Source organism: Battus philenor, unplaced genomic scaffold (genome assembly GCF_028537555.1).
Source record: "Battus philenor isolate CCGP_79_NKW_IND1 unplaced genomic scaffold, ilBatPhil1.0.hap1 SCAF_21, whole genome shotgun sequence".
Taxonomy (NCBI): domain Eukaryota; kingdom Metazoa; phylum Arthropoda; class Insecta; order Lepidoptera; family Papilionidae; genus Battus; species Battus philenor.
Genome location: NW_027181684.1, coordinates 10,595,069 through 10,615,976, shown reverse-complemented (window position 1 = coordinate 10,615,976; position 20,908 = coordinate 10,595,069). Strand labels below are relative to the sequence as shown.

At 31.4% G+C, this 20,908-nt stretch overlaps 1 protein-coding gene across 1 annotated transcript in view; it reads left to right on the top strand.

Moving 5' to 3' along the window:
• The first annotated feature begins 19,472 nt into the window (after window positions 1–19,472).
• Window positions 19,473–20,908, top strand: part of nAChRalpha1 (nicotinic acetylcholine receptor alpha1) — a 102,887-nt gene continuing 101,451 nt past the window's right edge. The window contains exon 1 of the mRNA XM_068766401.1: window positions 19,473–19,658. Coding sequence (XP_068622502.1) covers window positions 19,473–19,658 — 186 coding nt within the window. The remainder of the gene's footprint in view (window positions 19,659–20,908) is intronic.

Genomic DNA, 20,908 nt, shown 5'->3' with positions numbered 1-20,908 from the left:
TCGACAATTAATGTATGGTACACCGTATCCAAAAATAAACGGTTTCAGAAATAATAAACGTAATGACAATAAAGTAAAATTAATTGTTGTGTGCTATCTGTTTGTGTAAGCTTTGTACTACAAAAGTAATTGGCATTTCGCATTTCTATAGAGTTTCCTAGCGATCACTTTATCCAGAGTTATAAATATACCTTCTTTTTGGAATGAGTTTAAAGATTGAAATAACAAAAATAATAATCTTGATAAAACAGTTGTTCGTTAATAGAAGTCATTTTCAGGGCCTTTAAAAAAAAGATACGTATAAGAATGAAACATTTAAATATTTCAGTTAGTGATTTTATAAAAGATAAAAAAGTAAAGTTGTAGCAATTACAGGTTATGTAACTTGTAAAAGAATTATATAACGAACCACGTATACGATACATGTTACACGTGGTTATATCTCGTAAGTTCAATTTGAGCCAATCACGCTCCCATCAAATTCAGGCGGGCACGGATGAAAAAACAATCAATTTTCGAACAGTTTGCTTCGAAATTCGAAAAATATAAAGCGGGCCATTCATTGGCCGTTTGACCGCGCAAGCCGGGCTGGCTATCAGTCTATCAGTCATTCGACTTTGCTGCCGACATGTCATTCACTCGCGCAGGTAATAGTTTGGCCTCCTTTGTGCTGCGTTGGAATCTACCTTACGGGCTACTACGTTTGAAAGGCTGTTTTGAGAGCGCCGGTGAAATTCACCGCCGGTTAGGAGTGAGTGAGAACGCGCTTTGCTTTTTAAATAATGAGGAAAAATTACTTTAAAAGCTTTCTTTCATACTGCATTCAACGTGTCTAACTTTTATGGGAACATGAGACTTACTCATTCGGAACATGAGCTTCTGTGATTTTTTTCTATTTCATTTACGTAAGTGACTTTAAATAATTTACATTTACGTAGTCTTTGTAGTCTAGCGAGAAAAACTCGAATTAAAATATACCCAATATTTTAATTCGAGTTTTTCTCGTTACAACGAGGTTAATTTTAATTTTTTTATGAGTACATAATTCTTTTAACAATTAATTTCATTTATTTTTTAAACACCTATTCTAACATAAATCCAAGTCACATTGCCGCAAAATTTCTTTATACTCTGTAGTTCTGATTCACGCTTCAACATATACTCTACCTAACATTAAAGAGCCTTATTTATTTCTATTTAAAAAGTTCAAACGAGCGTATTGGAGTTCTTTTTTTTGTATTCCAAAATTTTAAGTGATTCCCACCGGTGCATGTATTGCGTTAAAAATAAAATATTATGTAGCTTATTAATAAAGACTCAGATTAAAGAAAAACTTACATTTAGCCATTTTTATATAAGTATTAGAATAAAAACAGATAATTATTACGTATGTGTATGTATTATATAAGCACAAACACAAACACATTTGGAATTTTACTGGATCTGTATTCCTTTTTAACCCTTTTTACCACCAACTTGCCTAATGGAAGACGACGATATGGTCAAAGTTGAAGGACGAAAATTCAGAAGATTTACTCTGACCTAAAGAGACCTGGGTTTCTGGGGACTTCCACCTATGTACTGAATCATCACGATATTTCTAAAACCATAAAGATTAAAGACTTGAAATTCGGTGATTATATCTTATTTGCCAAGTAAAGGCCAGCTGAGAGGAGATTTTAGAAATTTTTTTGGACAAAGAGGATTAAGAAGACGATTATTAAAAATAATGGTCGTCTAAAAATCATACCTCTTTAAAACTGGACTAGAGCATATTTTTTGGCTTTAAGAAAATGACTACGGTTATTGAATACATTTTATGAAATTACACTCACAATAGCTAGTGCAAGTCACAAGGAGTAGGCGCGGGACAGTTATAAAATAAATGATTGAATTGAGCATATTGGCAGTTTAATTACTTTTAAACGATTTCATTGATCTTTACTTAAAATTTATGGATAGTGTATTCATTTCTTGTATTCTACATTCATCGTTTTTATATAAATAAGCCAACTTTAAAACTATCCAAATTATTTCAAAACACTCTTTTATAACAAAACTTAACGGTATTACAATATTTAGAGGACCCTAAATTCATGAACTTTCGAAACTAAACAGAAAACCGTCGCTGTACAACTTTTATCATCTCCTTCAGCAAATTATCAAAACATACGATGTGTCCCAAACAATATGTTGTTCAAAGTTTAGAAGTTTGCCGAGTTCGAGACATTAGTTTCTTAGGGAAGTGACTAAACTTTATCCATTCATTCCCGATTCTGCATGTTTCGCACTAAATGAATAAATGTATACATAAATTTTGAGGTTCTAAATTAAATTTTAATTCCTGTAGTCATTTGTTTATTTATTTATAGTAATATCCACATATAATCATTTACAGTGACTTCTTGTATATCCCATGAAAATGGGAAGAAAGCCGGAAGAGCCCAATTTGATAAAATCAGAATGAAATTGAATTCAGTTATAAAGGCATCCACCATCTAAAAACCTACGAGGTCAAGACCAAACGCGCCCATATCTGAGAAAATCCCATGACAAACTCAGATATTTGTTGTGGAATATGTTGCCACTTTCATATCTTTCAAACAATAGTAGAGCAATTTAATCCTAAAATCTATGATCCCTAAAATTAATTTACATTATAGTGAGATTTATAATAAGTTTTTCTTTGATGAACGTCTTAAATTTATGACATAACAATATGGAATCATTACATGGGAGTGTGTTGTCTGTGCACGATACACCCAAGAAAAAGTTACAAATTTTATGAAGCAATAGAAAATAATAAAAATTTAAAAAGTAAAATTCTTTTATCAAAATTGGAAATTTTAATAAAACCCTTATTTAATACCTTTTTTTAGCTTATTTTTTACTTACCTCTTAATCTATTTTATTTTTGACTCTACTCTGCTTTGCAAGGTGCTATAGTAATGATTTGATTAAGTGTAGTCAAAATTGAGTATATTTTCAATATGATATTATTTACGACGTTTTATTAAAATACAATAGCACTTAAATATAAGACGTAGTAAGTAACATAGTCACTACAAAGCAAAGGTTGAAATAATTTCAGAGGTTAATAAACAAGGTTTGTTCCTGCCGGTTGATATAACAGATTGTGCTCCACAACAATCCGATCTTTTGTTCTATTGTGGAAGCCATTTCGATTGAAAATGTCTACAGTTCTCGAAGTCAATACTTACCGAATGTTAAGTGTCGACGATGCATGCATGCATACGTCATACCGTATGTATATACACATGTACACGATAGTCAATATGTAGTGTGTAAAGGCTTAAAAAGGTGGTTCCAAAAATAGCAAATAAGGAAATTTTGAAGAGTAAAAAGTGTAAAAAGAGTTTTCAAAATTCGGATTACTTTATAATAAATTTAAAAAAAACAGTGGTAGCCCCGCGGTAGAGGAGTGAGACTTGCGTTCATCCGTCACAGGTTTGAAGTCAGGAACACAATCTTATATAACTCAGACTTTGTGCATCAATTTTATAAGATTAACAAACACGTTTCTAGCTGGGCAGCAGCCCCCTCTGCGTACCATAATACCACACTGCGATCACCAAACCACTTGTAACGCGTGACGATCATGGTATATCACCACATAGATATTTTTGGGGCAGACCCATACCTTAAAATCACGTATTGATTACCTAATTGTCTTACAATAAATTTCGTAAATTGTTTTCAGTCTTGTTCGAGGTATAAACAGTAACGCCCCTGCAATCCAAGCCACAATTATATATTAGGCATATTAAAATACCAAAAACATGCACAAAGAGTTTCTTCTCTAATATATAATATGTAAAACAACATCGGTCCATCATGAGCTGTGTGGAATATCATCTTTAATGATAAGACCGCCATTTTCACTTTCTTTTTTAACAATTTCATTTTATGTATTTTGTTTGACGTATGATGTACAATAAGGAGTGAATAAATAAATGTTACGGATAGAACATTTATGTTAAAGTAAGTATTTATTACTTTTTACTCGTGAGATACTAAATACCGTACAATCGAAATTCAGTACAAACGCCCAAAACATTTTGTAGTGGTTTTAAAAAAGGTCAAGTGTTAATATATTAAATGCACCCAAAATGACATTTAATTAATATCAAATATCGGGCTGCCGCTAAATAGCGCTCCATGTCACATTCAGTTAAGTTTGCATAAGGTCATGTGTTTTTAGACAGTGTTCGGCGAAGCGAATGGCTTCATTTTATGTATAATATCAACGAACAAAACTACTAATTATAAGTTAGTTTGTCGTTCGATCAGTTTTAAATTATTAAAACAGGTCATTCGAAATGCTTTTATCTATTTCGTACCGATTATATATAAAATTTATTTGGTTCATCTATTCAAATTAGGTTATCATACCCAGATATGAAATTAACTGCATAAAATTCAGTATTTAACAGAGAAGGAAATTTATTACAACTACATTGAAATTTGGATGTTCATTTTACGGAGGGAAATTACAGAGTCAGTTATCCAGAGATATGCTATTCCATGCTATATACGTATCCCCTATAAATTTCCAATAGGATTGCTTGGAAGCGCCTTCCCTTCAGCCTCTTCTGACGACTTTAGTAAGCATGTCTGTCCACTACGTGAGTGGACGTCTTACGCTAGGCTTGCCAGTTCGTAATCTCCTCTACAGAAACTAAAGACCCCAGCAGCCATTAGTTCTGCGCGCTATGTGGCCTGCCCACTGTCACTATGACTCGCTAATCCTTAGTGGCTATGTTAGTTATTTTTGTTCTTCTACGGACATCCATATTGCCGTTTCGATTTATCCTCGGACTTCCCAGTGCCGGAAGCAATCACTGGATTATTAAACAATCAATCAAAACCATTTTATAAATAGTTGTCAAATACATCAAACCGAGGCTTTTAACTAGGATTTGTTATATCTATGTTATTATTATGATATCGTAGAAATAGATAAAGATATCGAAAGTGATACAAGTTAAAAAGACTTACGTAATTGTTGACTGTCGACATATTCTGGTCCAAAAGAGCGGATATTCTTACGCGATAGTAACAAATCACGCCCATCCAATGGAGACCCGTCGTAGCCCCGGTGGCATTAGCGAAATTTATGACGAAGGAGAACGAAACGCCCGGGTAAGCCTAAGCTAGCAAACAGTTTGTGAGGAAATTATTCTACATTGCTTTAGGGTAGATGATTAAAGCGCTCCCGATCTCGGGATTGTGCCTTGATTTATCTGTATTTGTATCTAATGCTCTCCCTTGCGAGATACGTTAATAAACGGCGCTGCGTTAGAAATGTTCTTCCCGATAAGATATGCTTTATACGTTCTCGTACTACTTCCGCTGGCCATTTTAGACGAGAGCGACATAAAATTGCCACCGTTATAAATTTCGATCGATAGTAACTCGCACTGGAACCAAAACGCTTTTAGAAACGATGGGATTTATTTTCGTAACATATTATAAAAGATCTTTTTCGGTGCTTTACTAAGTAAGATATCCTTAGATATGTATTTATTAGTTATTACTTTTATTTACTTACATTTATTTATTATTATTACGTATTTTAATTAAGGCTAGAGAGATAGAATAGGTAAGATAGCAGGAATGCCAATGTCTTGCATTGGGCGTCTTAAGCTAAAGAAAATGACGCCAGAAGACGCAGGATATGGCCCACTTCTGGGCTATCCAACTGTAATTTATGGGAAGACCTATGTCCAGCTGTGGACATCCGACCGCTGAAGTCATGATGACGATGATTCTAATTTAATCTTACATAATCAACTATGTTAATTACCATGCACAATAAAGTCTTGATAAACCTATTTTCTAATTATGTTATTCTGAGAGATAATTTACTATAAAGAATTTTTTTTTCATTTCTTTTATTCTAATTTAAATTATTAATGTCGTAATGTCTATAGTTCATGGATTTTAATAACCATTACGTTACAATAAATTTTTTTGAGGTTCCTTAAGAATGTCTGTGAAATTTAAAAAATAACTCAAAATAAATAAGTTATAACATTGAAGTAAGTTTCGTAATATTTATCTTAACACATCTTATCAAACTAGAGCCGCATTTGAAACTTCGAAATAATAATTATATCAAAAGTGTCACTAAGCATTCTCAGCCGGAGCTCAATTGCGGCAAGATAAGCGGTAGCTAGTTGCATAAACTCAAACCGTGCTCTGCTATTTTAACAAAGATTTATACGCCCCTCGTCGCCTGACGCGCTTGTACTTTATTATATATTCGCTAAAGTACGGCTCTGTTATGTCTATCCCGAACAATATCAGATTATGAACTGTGAGTATGTAAAATTGTTATTGCAGCGTTTGCATAATTACCGATACGTCGGTAGTTGTCGGAGTTAAATCTAATCAATATGTATTAGTTAAGTTTTTTCTCGTAACAAGAATATAGCGGAACATTTTTAGGTTTTTTGATGATGTATGTATTTTTTAGGCAATAGGTTCCCGAATGGTGACCACCGGTATATGCGGCGTTGATAGGTCGCCCATTAAGTTGACTAAGGACATATTTAAGGTGATGGGAAGTCGCTGAATGTGAGCAGCGCAAACCTGTGGCAAAACTTACAGTGGGCGTGCATCGGCTGACGTGATAAAGGTCATACATAAATGCAAAGCTAAATTACTGAATACTCGCAATGTTAATATGCAGAATTTTCGTATAAATCAAGACGTAATTTCGTATAGATTTGTAAATTATTATACAATTTCATTTCTACGTAATACTTGTATCATCAAAATGTATTATTTCACAGTTTGTAGACTGTGGTAATGTTATATAATTTAATCAGTCCTTACTCCCCACGAAAATTCAACCTGCGATCTACGATCGTCAGTCGGAGTCCTTAGTTACTACGTTATCACTATTCCATGTGTATAAAATTCATAACATTTAAAACATTCGCAACTATTAAAAACTAACCAACATTTACGTTACTTACATCATCAATTTTGTAAGTTGACGTATTATATATATATATATATATATATATATATATATATATATATATATACATATATACATATATATGTATATACATATACACATAAATAATGTATATACATAAATATGTATGTAACTGACGATCAAAACATTGTTATTATTTAAGAATTCACAATTCATTTATTTACAAATTTAATTCACCGTATTTCGTAAACTCTTTTATGAATTCGTTCTGATATTCCAATTTTGAAATAAAAAAGATTGTTTTAATGTTGTTATAGGGTTAAATGATTCAATAGGCATCTAACATTTGACACTTAACCCTTTTGTGCGATAGGATCGACATTGGAAATAATGATGTGTTCGGGGTCTAAGTTGCCACTAAGTCTGATTTGATCAGTAACGTAAATTGAATAACACATTCGAATTTGAATATTCAACCGTTTATTGTTTCGGCCTTTGAATGTTAAACGATTCGGAAATGAACATTAAAATAGGTAACGTTTCTTTTGTTGACATAAGACTTCGATGAAGTGTACTATTTTTTTTTTATTTCAACAGATTTAAAGTCGTAGGCGATCGCTAGGCAGCACAATTCTCACTCTGTCAAAGCTTTTACATCATACAACCAATTAACCCGCATAAAATTGTGCAAGAATGAAAAATAAAATAATAATGATCAAAAATATTACGATGATGAAAAATAATATGCCGATGAAAAATAATATAATAATGAAAAATAATACGATGATGAAAAATAATATGATGATGAAAAATAATATAATGATGAAAAATAATATGATGATGAGAGGAAAAATAATAATAAAATTGCAACAGTGCAACAGGCAAATAACCTGTGGTGGTACTAAGTCTATAGGGACAAATTAATTTTAAAATGTAGTAATACGAATTTTAAAATACACGATTTTTTTTCAGTTATAGTGTAACTTTCATTATTTAATTATATGCACAGCTTATTTTGTTTTAAAATTATTTAACACAAAATTAGCTATGCATATACGAGAATTTCATTTTTTACATTTACAAACTTGGATGTTAGTCTGTAAATTTTAGAACTAATGAGCTATGCTAATAATATAGAACAGTAACTGTGAATTGCATGTTGCCTAAAAAATTCTTAAATTTGAAAGACATAGAATTGAGCGGTAAATTCGGTGTTAGTCAGGGAAGATATATAGTATGCGACTGTCGGAATAAACGCATAGCAGCGTCAGACAGTTCAAAGGCGCCACAAACAGGGAGGGCGCCGGAGCAACGGAAATCAAATGACGCGACTCCGCTAACTCCGGACATCTGTAGATGACTCCATTCCGTTCAGCTTTGAATCCCTGAATGGTATCCGTGGAATGAGTTCGTTTCATATTTTAAAAATACATTTGGTGTTATGTTATTTTATTAAATCCTTCTCCCTTGTTTGTTAAGGTTTTAACAAAATATGACTCGGAAAGTTTTTCTTTACAAATTTCAATCTTTACACTCACAAGCAAAAAAAAAATATTTACAGTTAGTTTTGGTTAGTATAATAGTACACGGTGTTTGATTTTACGCTTCGCAAATGTGTTTTATCGGAAATATTAAACTTTTTAAACAAATTCTTAACTATTCCATATATAAATATGTGTATTTGTCGTTGTGCAATAAAGAAAATGCTCTGAAATCTAACCCTTAATGAGATACAGGAAACATGAGTTAATAACATAAGATTAAAAATATAAATAATTACCAAATAATCAAAATTTGATTATCTGTATATATCATATGCTATTACATATAAATATACATATATATGTATTGCTATATATAAATATATATATGTACATTATTTCAAGGTATTTATGAGAAGTCATGATGCTTGAGAAGTATCGAGAGGTAAAACGCTGTTAATCACGAGTACTATTAAAGTTCCCTGTTGCAAAAGAGCGTCAAAACAATGACTAACAAAGTATTTATAAAACAGTTTTTAATGTTAAGATACTATAGATAGAGTATTTTTTCCTTGTTATAGGTCGTTATCAAATCTTTAGGTCTTGAAAAAATTTAATTTGAGCTATTTGATTCTGATGCCAAGATAAAATTGTAATATAGGTAATTGCCTTCCTGAAGTACTACAGGAAAATGATAGGAAAGACTATAAAAAAGAAGAAAAAGTCGGGTAGGCGATTAAAGAAGGTAACTTAAAATTAAAAACTATGATGTAAAGTGATAATATTTGTTACATAGTTATTAAGGAAGTAAATTAAGAAATAAAGGAAAAAAATGTAAAAGGTGAGAAAATAAACCGAAAGTAATAATAAGGTACTGACTTAGATTGTAGCCCGTAATGTTCTGGAGGGATGACGATGAAAACGAAACGATGCATGAAAGGAAAACAAGGTTACGGAAGGAAGCAAAACATTGAAATGGATAACAGAGAAATGAAAGAAATAATTGAGTGATGAAAGGAGTGTGTAGAAATAAAAAGTATTGCGAAACAATTATTAAAACACAAAAAATGTCCCTTTCTGCCCACGATAGAGGGGGTACTAGCAAAAAAATATCCAACCAATTAAGCTGTAGGACAAAGCAAATTTGAAGATAGAATAAACTTCTAAAATTACATAAAGAAGATATCGATATAAAAATCTTGAAAAACGGAAACCCAATTTTGAATTCTTCGCTGAACTTTGACGTCAAAAGTGGCTTTACATGAGTCACAAAGGTTTCGTTGGAACATTCGGAATGTTTCAACCGTCGATCACTTTGTGTGGTCCGCGAAGCGTAAGAGTCCAATATAACTCGGCGACCAAGTCCTCTGATCTGTTGGCACGGAGCTTTTAACCCTTAATTAGGCGCATGGGGTCAGGGCCACTTGAAATTCAAAAAGTAATGACTTACAGTCTTCAGAGCGTACTAACGCTCTTTCTAGCTTCCTCATTCCCCTCGGGGTACGCGAATTAGTTACATCCAGAACATTAACTCTTGCACACACATCGCCGTCCTTTAGAGAGCTGACCCCATGCGCCCAGTTACGTCCCATTTTTTGGCGAAGGTAAGTTTTTACTTTTGTGATTTTTTTTGTGTTTATATTAGTATATTGTTTACTATTTATTTTTGTTTGTGTGTATTTTGATACGGTATGATTTCTTTATGTATTTTTAAGTTTTTTTCTATGCTTTTTCTTTTTTTTTGAATTGAAATGCCTAACGACAAACAAGTATTGCAATGGCTGTATGAAGTACTTGATGAAGAGCAAGATGTTGCTACTTCGGATTCGCAAGATGAAACTTTAAACGATGCTGTCATTGATAGTGCTCATAATTTAGAAAGCGAAATTGAGGAGTCTGAACATATCCAAGGCATCCCTGTATCAACGGAAGATAATTATTTTTAATCTCAACATACACAGACAAATGGCCCGAAAGTGAAATAGTGTAAAGTACCACCAACGAACGCAGTAAGGATCCGAGCACAAAATATTATTTTACATTTACCTGGAGTATAAACATATCTGGCATCAAGGCATTTGTCATACACAAAGCGAATACTGAGAAGACTTTGACATTTACAAGACGGATTTTCTTAAAGAAAATAGCTGCGGCACTTGTGGAATATCACCAAAAACGTCGCATACAACTATGTGCTGTACCAGACAACAAAAAAACGGCTCCATGAAGTTTATAATGTGAACAAGCCAGTTTATCAATCGACAGCTAAGCGCGGGCGCTGTTCATCATGTCCTAGAAAGAACGACGAAAAAGTGCCAACAAAATGTTTCAAGTGTCGTAAATTTATTTGTCAGCAACACTCAAGGATTTACTGCGTCGGATGCAGAACAGAAGATTCCGCTGATGAGGCTGAATAAACTTTATTTCTTAAGTTGATCTCGGCTATGCCAAAAAAAAAAGTTCAAAGAGAGGTTTACTGTTTTTGTTTTTTTTTTTAATATTTTTAATGTAATATTAAGTATTTGTTTCTTAAAGTTAAGTATATTAAATAACTTAATTATTACTATAGAAATCCATTAAGTTTTATTCCTTTTTGATACTCCTTTCCCAATGTTTTTTTGGGGTCACTTAAGACCCCATGCGCCTAATTGAGTGATTTTCTTAATGCGCCTAATTAAGGGTTAAGCCGATTACCCAAACTTGGTATCCGTAAAGATGTCATCGTATTTTATTTTTAAACTTTTAAACTACTGTGATATTTTACCGGTATTTTTAAGCAATTATGTTGATCAGTTATGAACGCCTAGAAAAGAAATAAAAAAAATACAATTTGATAGTATCAAAAGATTTTCAAAATAAAACTACGAGTATTCTAATTCGGTTGGTAAATCTCAGAATCACCTACAACAAACTTAATAAGGGTTTTTATGTCATCTAATGTTATGATCTTAAGAAAAGACATTGTAATGTTAGATCGAAGAAAAATTTATCCACTAAAACCACGGGTCCACGGTACTATAAAAAACCTCTCAAGTTCCTCCCGAACGCTAGGACACTGCAATGTTTATGAACTACATTTCGTGGTAAATATAAAAATTGAAATCATCGAGCGATGGAAATTGGAACAGTATTGGTACAGCGGTAGACATGCAATCGTCGGCCGCGAGTTCGATTTTCGGGATACAATCTTATTTAATTCATACTTTGTGTATTAATTATATAGTATTGTTAATGCTCACAAATAAGTTTCCAAAGAATGGGTAGATATGCTATAGATAGATAGAATATCCCTCCATAGATATTTTCGGGGAAGTCATATGCCTCGCAGTTGACTATAATGGAAAAAATAATCATTTAAAATTATATATTCAATAATATATAACGCCTTAGTTTATATGTAGTACTACTTTATAAGGGTTCGTGTATTATCTCTCGCACGGTTTGAATATCGTTACAATATATCGTACAGGTGTAACATATATTTTCTAAATTTCACCCATGGCAACATGATCATAGTTAATTTTCAGTTATATAGGAGTAAATTTTTTAATTATGTACAAGACCACATTTTATCATTATTGTACGTTCAATAAATTAAGAGACCAATTAAAGTATTCCAGCGTCTTATTTTTTTTTCATAAACTACATGTACATAGCACTTAATACTAAACTAAATTTTGTATTTTAAGTGCAATTTTATAAGCGATATAAGGAGTTAAATTTGTCAAGGCATTGCTAATAAAACGTAATAACAAAATTATAGTTATTTAAATTTAAATACAATTATATTGTAACTGTTGCCTTTCTAGCATTTACATTGTACAGACTTGAGTAGATAAAGCACGGGGGTATTTAATCTTGACCTCGCATTTAATAGCAAGCCTCGCAAGGATCCGCTTGGAAGTCTCGACTCGGACTGCAACAAATTGTTCTCATTACCGACTTAGAAGACCGCCGAGATCTTAGTTTGCTTGGACTGATGCTCTAAGGAGTAACCTGTGGCAAAGACGCTCATGATGGAACCTCAGTTCGACCAGTCAATCACATATGGCTGAACCTAGTTAGCCGGATGCATTTTTAATTTTTATAATCATGAACATGTTTATAATAATAATGTTTCGGCGCGTTCAAGGTAAGAGTGGTATTTAATATCACTATAAAGCTAGTGTTTACTACCTTCTTCTCTTCCATCAGTACTTAATATTCAAGTTAATCATAGTACAACGCTATTAATTTTTCGTCTATAATGAATATATAAAAAAGTATAATGAGTAATATAGTTTGGCTAGATAATTGGTAACGGCTATAACAAAAATACATATATGAATGCGAATCTCACAAAAACACGACAATTATACAGCTAACTCTTTAAAAATCCTTAATTAATATTTGATTTTTATTATATAATATTTCATTAAAATTATTAAATTTAAGTTTTATATGGCATTGTTTTACGTCATCTTTTGTTAAATCAACATTGAACTTTTAAAGTTATATTAATAACTATACCTTCTGGTCCTATTCTGGATATCTATAACTTCTGGAAGTATGAAATCTGCAGAGACTGATAGTAAACAATAATTAATTTTTATTTATTATATGCTTTATACATATATACGTATGTTTTTGTAGGTATGTGTGTTCATATACATGTTTCGAACACCGTTACTGCCCATTATTTATATTTCCACTGTTTCCGTATTACGGTCGTCTGGAAGAAATTGCCTCGTGTGATCAGAGACCGCCCATTGTACTTTTTCTTTACTATTATGAAACTATGTATATTTTCTAGTGTATATAATAAAGAATATTAAATAAATAAAAATAAAATAATTTGAGTACTTTTTCACCATATTATTTTAACTTTATTAGTTATTTCTGAAACCATTGATTTTTAGATACCATAAGATAATTGATAGGAGGCTATAAATTTAAACCTATGAAACCTTTACACATATTTTCAATGATTCTGTATGATACTATCTATATTTACACATATAAATATCACAAACATCGACTAGTCTAATAATGTTATCTGTAATCCAATTAATACAATTAAGATAAAGAACTCTCATAATCTAGTAATATTCCGTAATCTCTACGTACGGGTCTTTGTCTCGTTAGAACGCATAATTAGTTGCAAAGGGTCAGTTGTGGTGATTAACGATGTACCTTAAAACTAAAAACTGGTCCCAAAAGTCCTTTGACCTCGATTCAAATAGCGCCAGCGACTTTAGTTTGATTTATATGTGTTCATTCGCCGGGGGCGTGTTTGAGGCGTGTTTTCGGAATAAAACATTAGTACTTTCGAGTTTTTCCCTTTGTTCAAACTACCCCTAATAGCCTCGTTTCGTTATGAATAATAAGGGTCTGCCATATTCAATTCATGATGATATTGCATCTTTAATTAATCGTATAACTTAGTTGTGTAACATATGTATGCGATGATAAACTTCCTAAAAGTTAATTATTTTTTAATTACAAGGCGTCAAAATATGTGTGGACAGCAGTGAAATAATTATTAAAGTATAAATAAAAATAAACCAAATAAGGAATGGCCCGGTAAGACTGTAAAAAATAGTATTATATTTGCATTTTAGAAGAAAAGTGGAAAATTAAAAAAGTAAATAAATAGAACATATAAAGTAAATAAAGAAGAGGATAAATACTATTGATAAAACTGTGTTATGATAAAGAAGTAATTCATTGTAGTATTTTAGGAGCAGAAGAGAAGGAAGGAAGGCGGTCTGTATAGGAGACCAGTAAGCCAATAGAGTGTAAGATATTGAGACGAAAAATAGATGACGAATGAAAAAAAACTGTGAGGAATGTAAGGAGAGAAAGGAAATAAAAACAGGAACATGAAAATAATTATTTAACATAATAAAAGGGCCCTGTTCCCCACTAGATAGAAGCGAACGAGTAGAATAATAAAAAAAATATGTGTGGACTAAAGTAAACCAAGGAGCATGCATGTACAGCGTATGACATTTTCCGACAAGTTCGTCGAAGACGGAGGTTCAGACAGATTTTCACTGGTTCTATTGGAAACCTCTGGTGGAGGCCTATGTATATGTCTATGATTATAAGTAAATGACATTTTACCTTACTGTCTACTCTCTGTATTGTAAAGACATTCATACTAAAGCTGGCTACAAACTTTTACGAGTTCTTTCAAAGACCAAAAGAAAAAAAGTAAAAAAAACTTAGAAACTTTTTAGTTGGAACTAGTAAACAAGCCGATGCTTATAAATACGCGTATATAGTCAAAGTCATGAGAAGTAAAACCGGTCATCGTAGCGATCATAGGAGAAAGCCTAGACCTTGCAATGGGAATATAAAAAAAGTTTAATTTAGATCTTGTTCAAAGTTAGCATTGTATTCACTAAAATAGACAGTATGTTATTATCAATAATAAAAGTAAATCAAGATATCCTATTTCCTCAATAAAGTTGTATCTACAAATTGTAACAGTTAAATACATTGATGTACTTAAAGCAAACCACAGAGCAAATAGAATTAGGATTTACTTCGTCTCGTAAAAATAAATCAAGGGACTTTAAAATCAAGATCGCGCGTAATCTCTCTTTCTATTACCTTTATACGACGGCTTTCGCGGAAATTTAAACCGTAAAGTTAGATAGTAAAGCCAAAAAATCCTTTGTCATTTCCACGGCTTCAATTTAGTTTAGTCCTTTTGAATGTTTTTTGATAGCAAACAAACTTCTATTCTGGTTTGTTAGCATTTTAATTATATTAATTTTATTTATTTACATTTACAATATTTTTAATTATATTAATTTTAAAGAGTTACTTTAATCTTTCTTTTTAAATATATATTCAAACAAGAGTGGAAAATCGTAGTTCTTACGGATAATATTTACTTGTTTGTTTATATTAGTGATGCTATTAAATACTAGTTTACGATAGCTATTTAATCAACAAAATAAAATAGTACTACTTGGGTTATTAACCAAAGGGCACACATTAAAACTTATTGATTAATAACAAAAATAAATTTCAATTATTTATAATTGTTAAATTTTATTGTTGTAAAAATAATATTAAGTATAAATAAAACTGGTCTGATACTTTATCAATTTGGAATTTTCCCGATGCATAAAATAATTTCGAAATTTTTTTGATTATTTTTTGAATGTGAAAAACGTCGCTAAGACCGTCTCAAATTAGTAATGTTTCAAATTCAAACAGAACATTTAACTATTACTAAAACCATTAAGCTCAAAGTTACCTCATTTTTATTGATGTTAAATTTTTATATTGATTGTCTTTAAGTAAATACAAGTTATTTTCTAACCTATATATGACTAACTTTGCTTTACGATATATTTTCATTATTTCATTGGGGCGATATCAGTCCCAAAGGCAAACGGGCGCTATGTAATACCTCTCTATTCATATATCTATATAGAACATTTTATTTGTCTATAATGTTTATTTTATTACAATTTCTCAAAATAATACTAAACAAAAGAGTTTAACATTAAAAAAGTCTCACATTTCGATGTATTTTTCTATCTTGTAAAGGTATAATTCTTTTTATTTATTATTATTTTTTTTATTTATAATTCTATATTCTCCAAGATATGTAAGTAAATTAATCGTATTTATAAATATTCTTGAATGGATAAATCCGTTAATATTAATTCTTTATCAAACTTATCGTTCTGTTATTTTCCTGTAATAATTTTGTGTTTGCTTGCGCAATTTATTCCTGACTTGTATATGGACACTATTATACACAAGTCATTTTTATCGTCGTTTCAGCCCATAGACGCCCATTGTAAGGCATATACCTCCTCCAAAAGATATCCTTGGGAGAGGGGGTACAAAATAATCGCCATGCTTGGCACGCGGGTTGGCGATCATAGCGTAATATAAAGGTTCGCAAAGGTCGCTGCTACCTATCCCCTAGAAACTTATTTGTGAGCAGTGGTAAACCTATATAGTTAATGCACAGAGTTTGAATTATATAAAATTGTTTAACAGAAATCAAACTCGCGACGTAATACCATTGCTTATGCTAATATATGAGTATCCTATTATTATTGTTGATGCTATCCACTATAAGCAGACGTATTAAAATTCATAATAGATTACAAAAATACTATAGCCACATATAGTACCGATACATACATGTCTATGAGAACAAATTGTGAAATGGCGTAATTGTCTAAAATTTATTACTGTGCACATGGATAGACACTTATATAGGTAGACATAAATAATAACGGCTCTCACATACACATGACACGGCGGCCGCGCCCGCCTAACCCGCGTTCAAGCGAGGGCGGTCCGGAGAGGCCCGTGTCTCTCCCGACCGCCTAGTTGTCCTCACTTTGTTCTACGTACAGCACACCTCACTCACTACACTATACACCTACACGCATCGCACGCGTAATTTTTTAAGTCCGCGGACCTCCGTTTCTAGGGACTTAATGTCGATGAAGCTGCACAAAGCCTAAATCGGCTGGCAACATAACTTCAAATACATCAAATGCAATAACGGCTCAAAGAAATAGAAGAGGAAGTTATCGCTTGAACTGTGAAAATGTATATTCGGTTAAATTATTGTTTTAAAAAGCAATTATTACACAATGAAACATGCGGCTAATATTTCATATTACGAGTCACCTGTTTATCTTGTACACTTTTAATGCGTTCTATCATGTTAAAATACCTATAAAATCCAAACGTTGTCACATTTCATAAAGAAATTATAAAATAAGAATTTATTTTGCCCTCCCTTCGGGCGTTTTCCTTTTGATATCTACGTCTGAGTCGTGACAAATTGTATCTATTACATTTGGCGTTAAGTATGCTTCCGACAGTCGTGTGATATTACACGGGAACGAATAACAAGTAATGTACGACGTAGGAACACGATATTAAATATTTATCTGGAGTATTTGTCGCCGTGTTCAAGTGTGGAATCTTTACATGGAAAGATTTTTTATGTATTTTGCTAGTTACATTTAAGCGATATGAAGCAAGTAATTTATTTTTATTATACGATATTGAACGAGTTATCAATGAAAATATAAAGTATATTTTTTTACGAAAGAACTGTATATAACCTTCGCAATTTATTTCAGAGTATTACCTATAATTGAAATGATGATAAAAAGGTTAAATAGGAAAAAAAGAAAGAGTTAATAGAAGAAAACACAAAACGTATCAATATCGTCAGTTATAACTAGCTACATGTTTCACACGGATGTGTCATTTGCCCAGTATGAAGTCATTATAAGGCGATAAATAAAGAGTCATTACCAGTATATCTTCAAAAAAAAAAACGTGGGTGTAAACACATATTTACATTTCTTTACAACTTAACGCTTACACTTATCTTACCTGTTCCTTTAATTTAAAAAATTTGGTTATAAAATTATTTTACATCGCCGCTTCGCTGTTACATACACTAATGACGGAGGTTTATCGAAAGATCTCTTTCGAATAATACAAATATAGTTGGTAGTAAATTTTATGCAAAATTTTCTCAATTTTAGTCAGTCACTTATTTATTTACACCTTATTCTTATTCAGAACCTCATTCACTCACGAACATAGGTAGACTGTAAAAGGCATTATCAACTATTTAATAATAGTTAACCTGCAAAGTTTACAGATAACGTGAAAAAAGTTAAATTTGTTTTCATTATTTTATGGTTTATTATAATATAAAATAAAACTTACAGTTTATGTTTGTACGTAAAAATTACTCGTTTAATTGTATATTTTTATAATATATATATATATGTGTGTCTATATAGCTCTTTTTATTTTTATTTGTTATTTATACTTATTATATTGACAGCTTTGTGTTACGATGCAGTTTTGCTTTTTCGTTTGTTCTATCAGTCGATGTTAACGTATTGTTTTGCTAACCATCATCATTTTCATTCATTTAATCCGTTTTTACAGTCCAAATGCTAGATTCCGCACGTATATATATATATATATATATATATATATATATATATATATATATATATATATATATTACAGAGTGAAAATATAATTGTTTAAGACGGGGAAAGTTTTCTTTGTCCAAGACAAAGTCATAACGCTTTACTTGTACAGCGTGAGTTGTTTGTGCGTTTTATTTCAAATCCAATGTTTAAGAATATACTTCTTCAAAACCTTATTTGTACGGTTATTGTACTTTAATTGGGCACTTACTCTGTTATTAACTCGAACTCCACCCATAATCCCGGATAAGGATAAAACGTTCGGTCTTATCCGTAACGCGTAAAGTCTATTGAGTAATCGTAATAAATTCGAATTACATTTTAAAAGTTACGATTGCAATTGTTCTTTTGTAATGAGTTTCGTAAAAACAGTATTGAATGAAAACGAAAATGAAAATGTAAACGTAGTTTATTTCATACGTAAAAATAAAACCGTATTTCTCTTTGTCACTACAATATAAATTTATCGTTTTTTATATTATTACATACTATAATACTTTATAGAAAGTAAAAACGAAATAAAAATAAAAAGATTGCACAGAAATTTAGTCAGCTCTAAAAAAATATAATGACTATGGATGTTACGCATTTGATCGTTCGCTCAGTCAGTTTTAATAATATATATTTTAAATTGAATTAGGTTGTCGTATGACTCTTCTAGCGTTTGTATTGTCGTATACATTTATACATATATGTATAAATCTACACGACAATACAAACCATAATCATACCATTAAGGCTAATTTTTATATATATAAAAATTAGCTTAAATGGAATTTAATATGAATTAATATATAAAAGCTACGAAAGGTCATTTAATTACTTATTAAATATGTAATGTTATATCATTCATAAAAATATATCCTGTCAAAGCCTGATAAGAGAACATTTGTCTTCCGAACATAAGATAGAAGCATTTTGACTTCAATAAAGTGTCGTTATCCATCTTGCTATGAATAAAGAATTCTCGAATGTGAATTTGAATAAATGAATCGTTTGTATTGTCCCCAGGGGTGGTGTTAGCCTAAGATGGTGTTGGCGTTTGTGGTCGGAGTCCTGTGCGTGTGGGGCCGCTTGAGCGACGCGAACCCAGAAGCTAAGCGGCTGTACGACGACCTTCTTTCGAACTACAACCGACTGATTCGCCCTGTCGGCAACAATTCGGATCGCCTCACCGTTAAGATGGGTCTACGGCTCAGCCAACTGATCGACGTTGTGAGTACTTTCATTGTCAATCTAGAGTCTTACATAATTTTTTTTTAATATTGAATTTTTTAACAGGATAAGTCGTAGAAACTACACCTCCGTATTATTATTGTATTAATATACAACACATTAATATACATATAATAACATTTTAACAAATGTATATATAAGAAAAATTCCGGTTCCAGGATAAAATAAAATCATTGTTGTATTATTAAAAGTGCGGGATTTTGTGAGTTGTGACTTATTGTGTGTTCTTGCTACGAATAGACTAACCGCTGCTTATATTTATTTAAACATTAAATTAATGTAATGTAATTAATAAAAAAGTATTTTTTGGAAAAAAAATTACGTGTGTAATGAAAATAAGAAAAAAAAAATAAGTTACCAAATGACAGAAGTTTAAAATTCGAATCCGTAAGACGAATCCATAGTTAATCGATTAGTTCATTTAAATACTTTTTACGACCGTATAAAACTTAATCCTCTGTAAGCATTGCGATTTCGTTTGAAGTTGTTATAGAATTTCAATAAAATAAATTTACATTAGCGTCCCGGAAAATGGTGGAAAGTCCGTGCGAAATGGATTATCCTAACAATCTTTAAATCCCTTCATTAAAAAGGGTTCTCCCTTATCACCTCTGATTCGTTCCAGTTCGAATTTGTTAAAAGTTTGCAGATTTCCACTTGAGAATTATGGCGTTGGACGTAAATCTGTTCTCCTTTTTGATACTTATATCTATATACGATATAATTAAAATGTATGTAACACATTATACGAAACAACTTTTTGCTAACTTTATCCATTGGATATTACTAATTGTTTTCAATTTGAAATTATTAACAAAAATCATACTAAAAATATATATTTATTTAAATATTTAAATCAATAATTTTACTATGTACTATTAAAGAGATTTACAAAAATTTCAAACGTCAAAATAAGGTGTCTATATAACTATCCCTATTATAAAGCGTAACACCGCGAACTGTTAAACGCAGTGCATGACGTCCACCAAGGTCCAAGGTCACAGGTCAAGATATAAGAGACCTCGTTAAAGTCGTCGATATACTCTGGATACTAAATCTGATTATGTTTGAATAAAATTTTCCTTTTTATTGCAATCTTTATAAAATAATAACCAAATATAAATAAAGCTTTAGTCCAAAGTAATTACAGAATAAAAGACTATTTTCAAGAATCTTACAAAGAATCTTACAAAAAGACTTAAACGTTAGCTTATGGGTTTCTTTGGTGC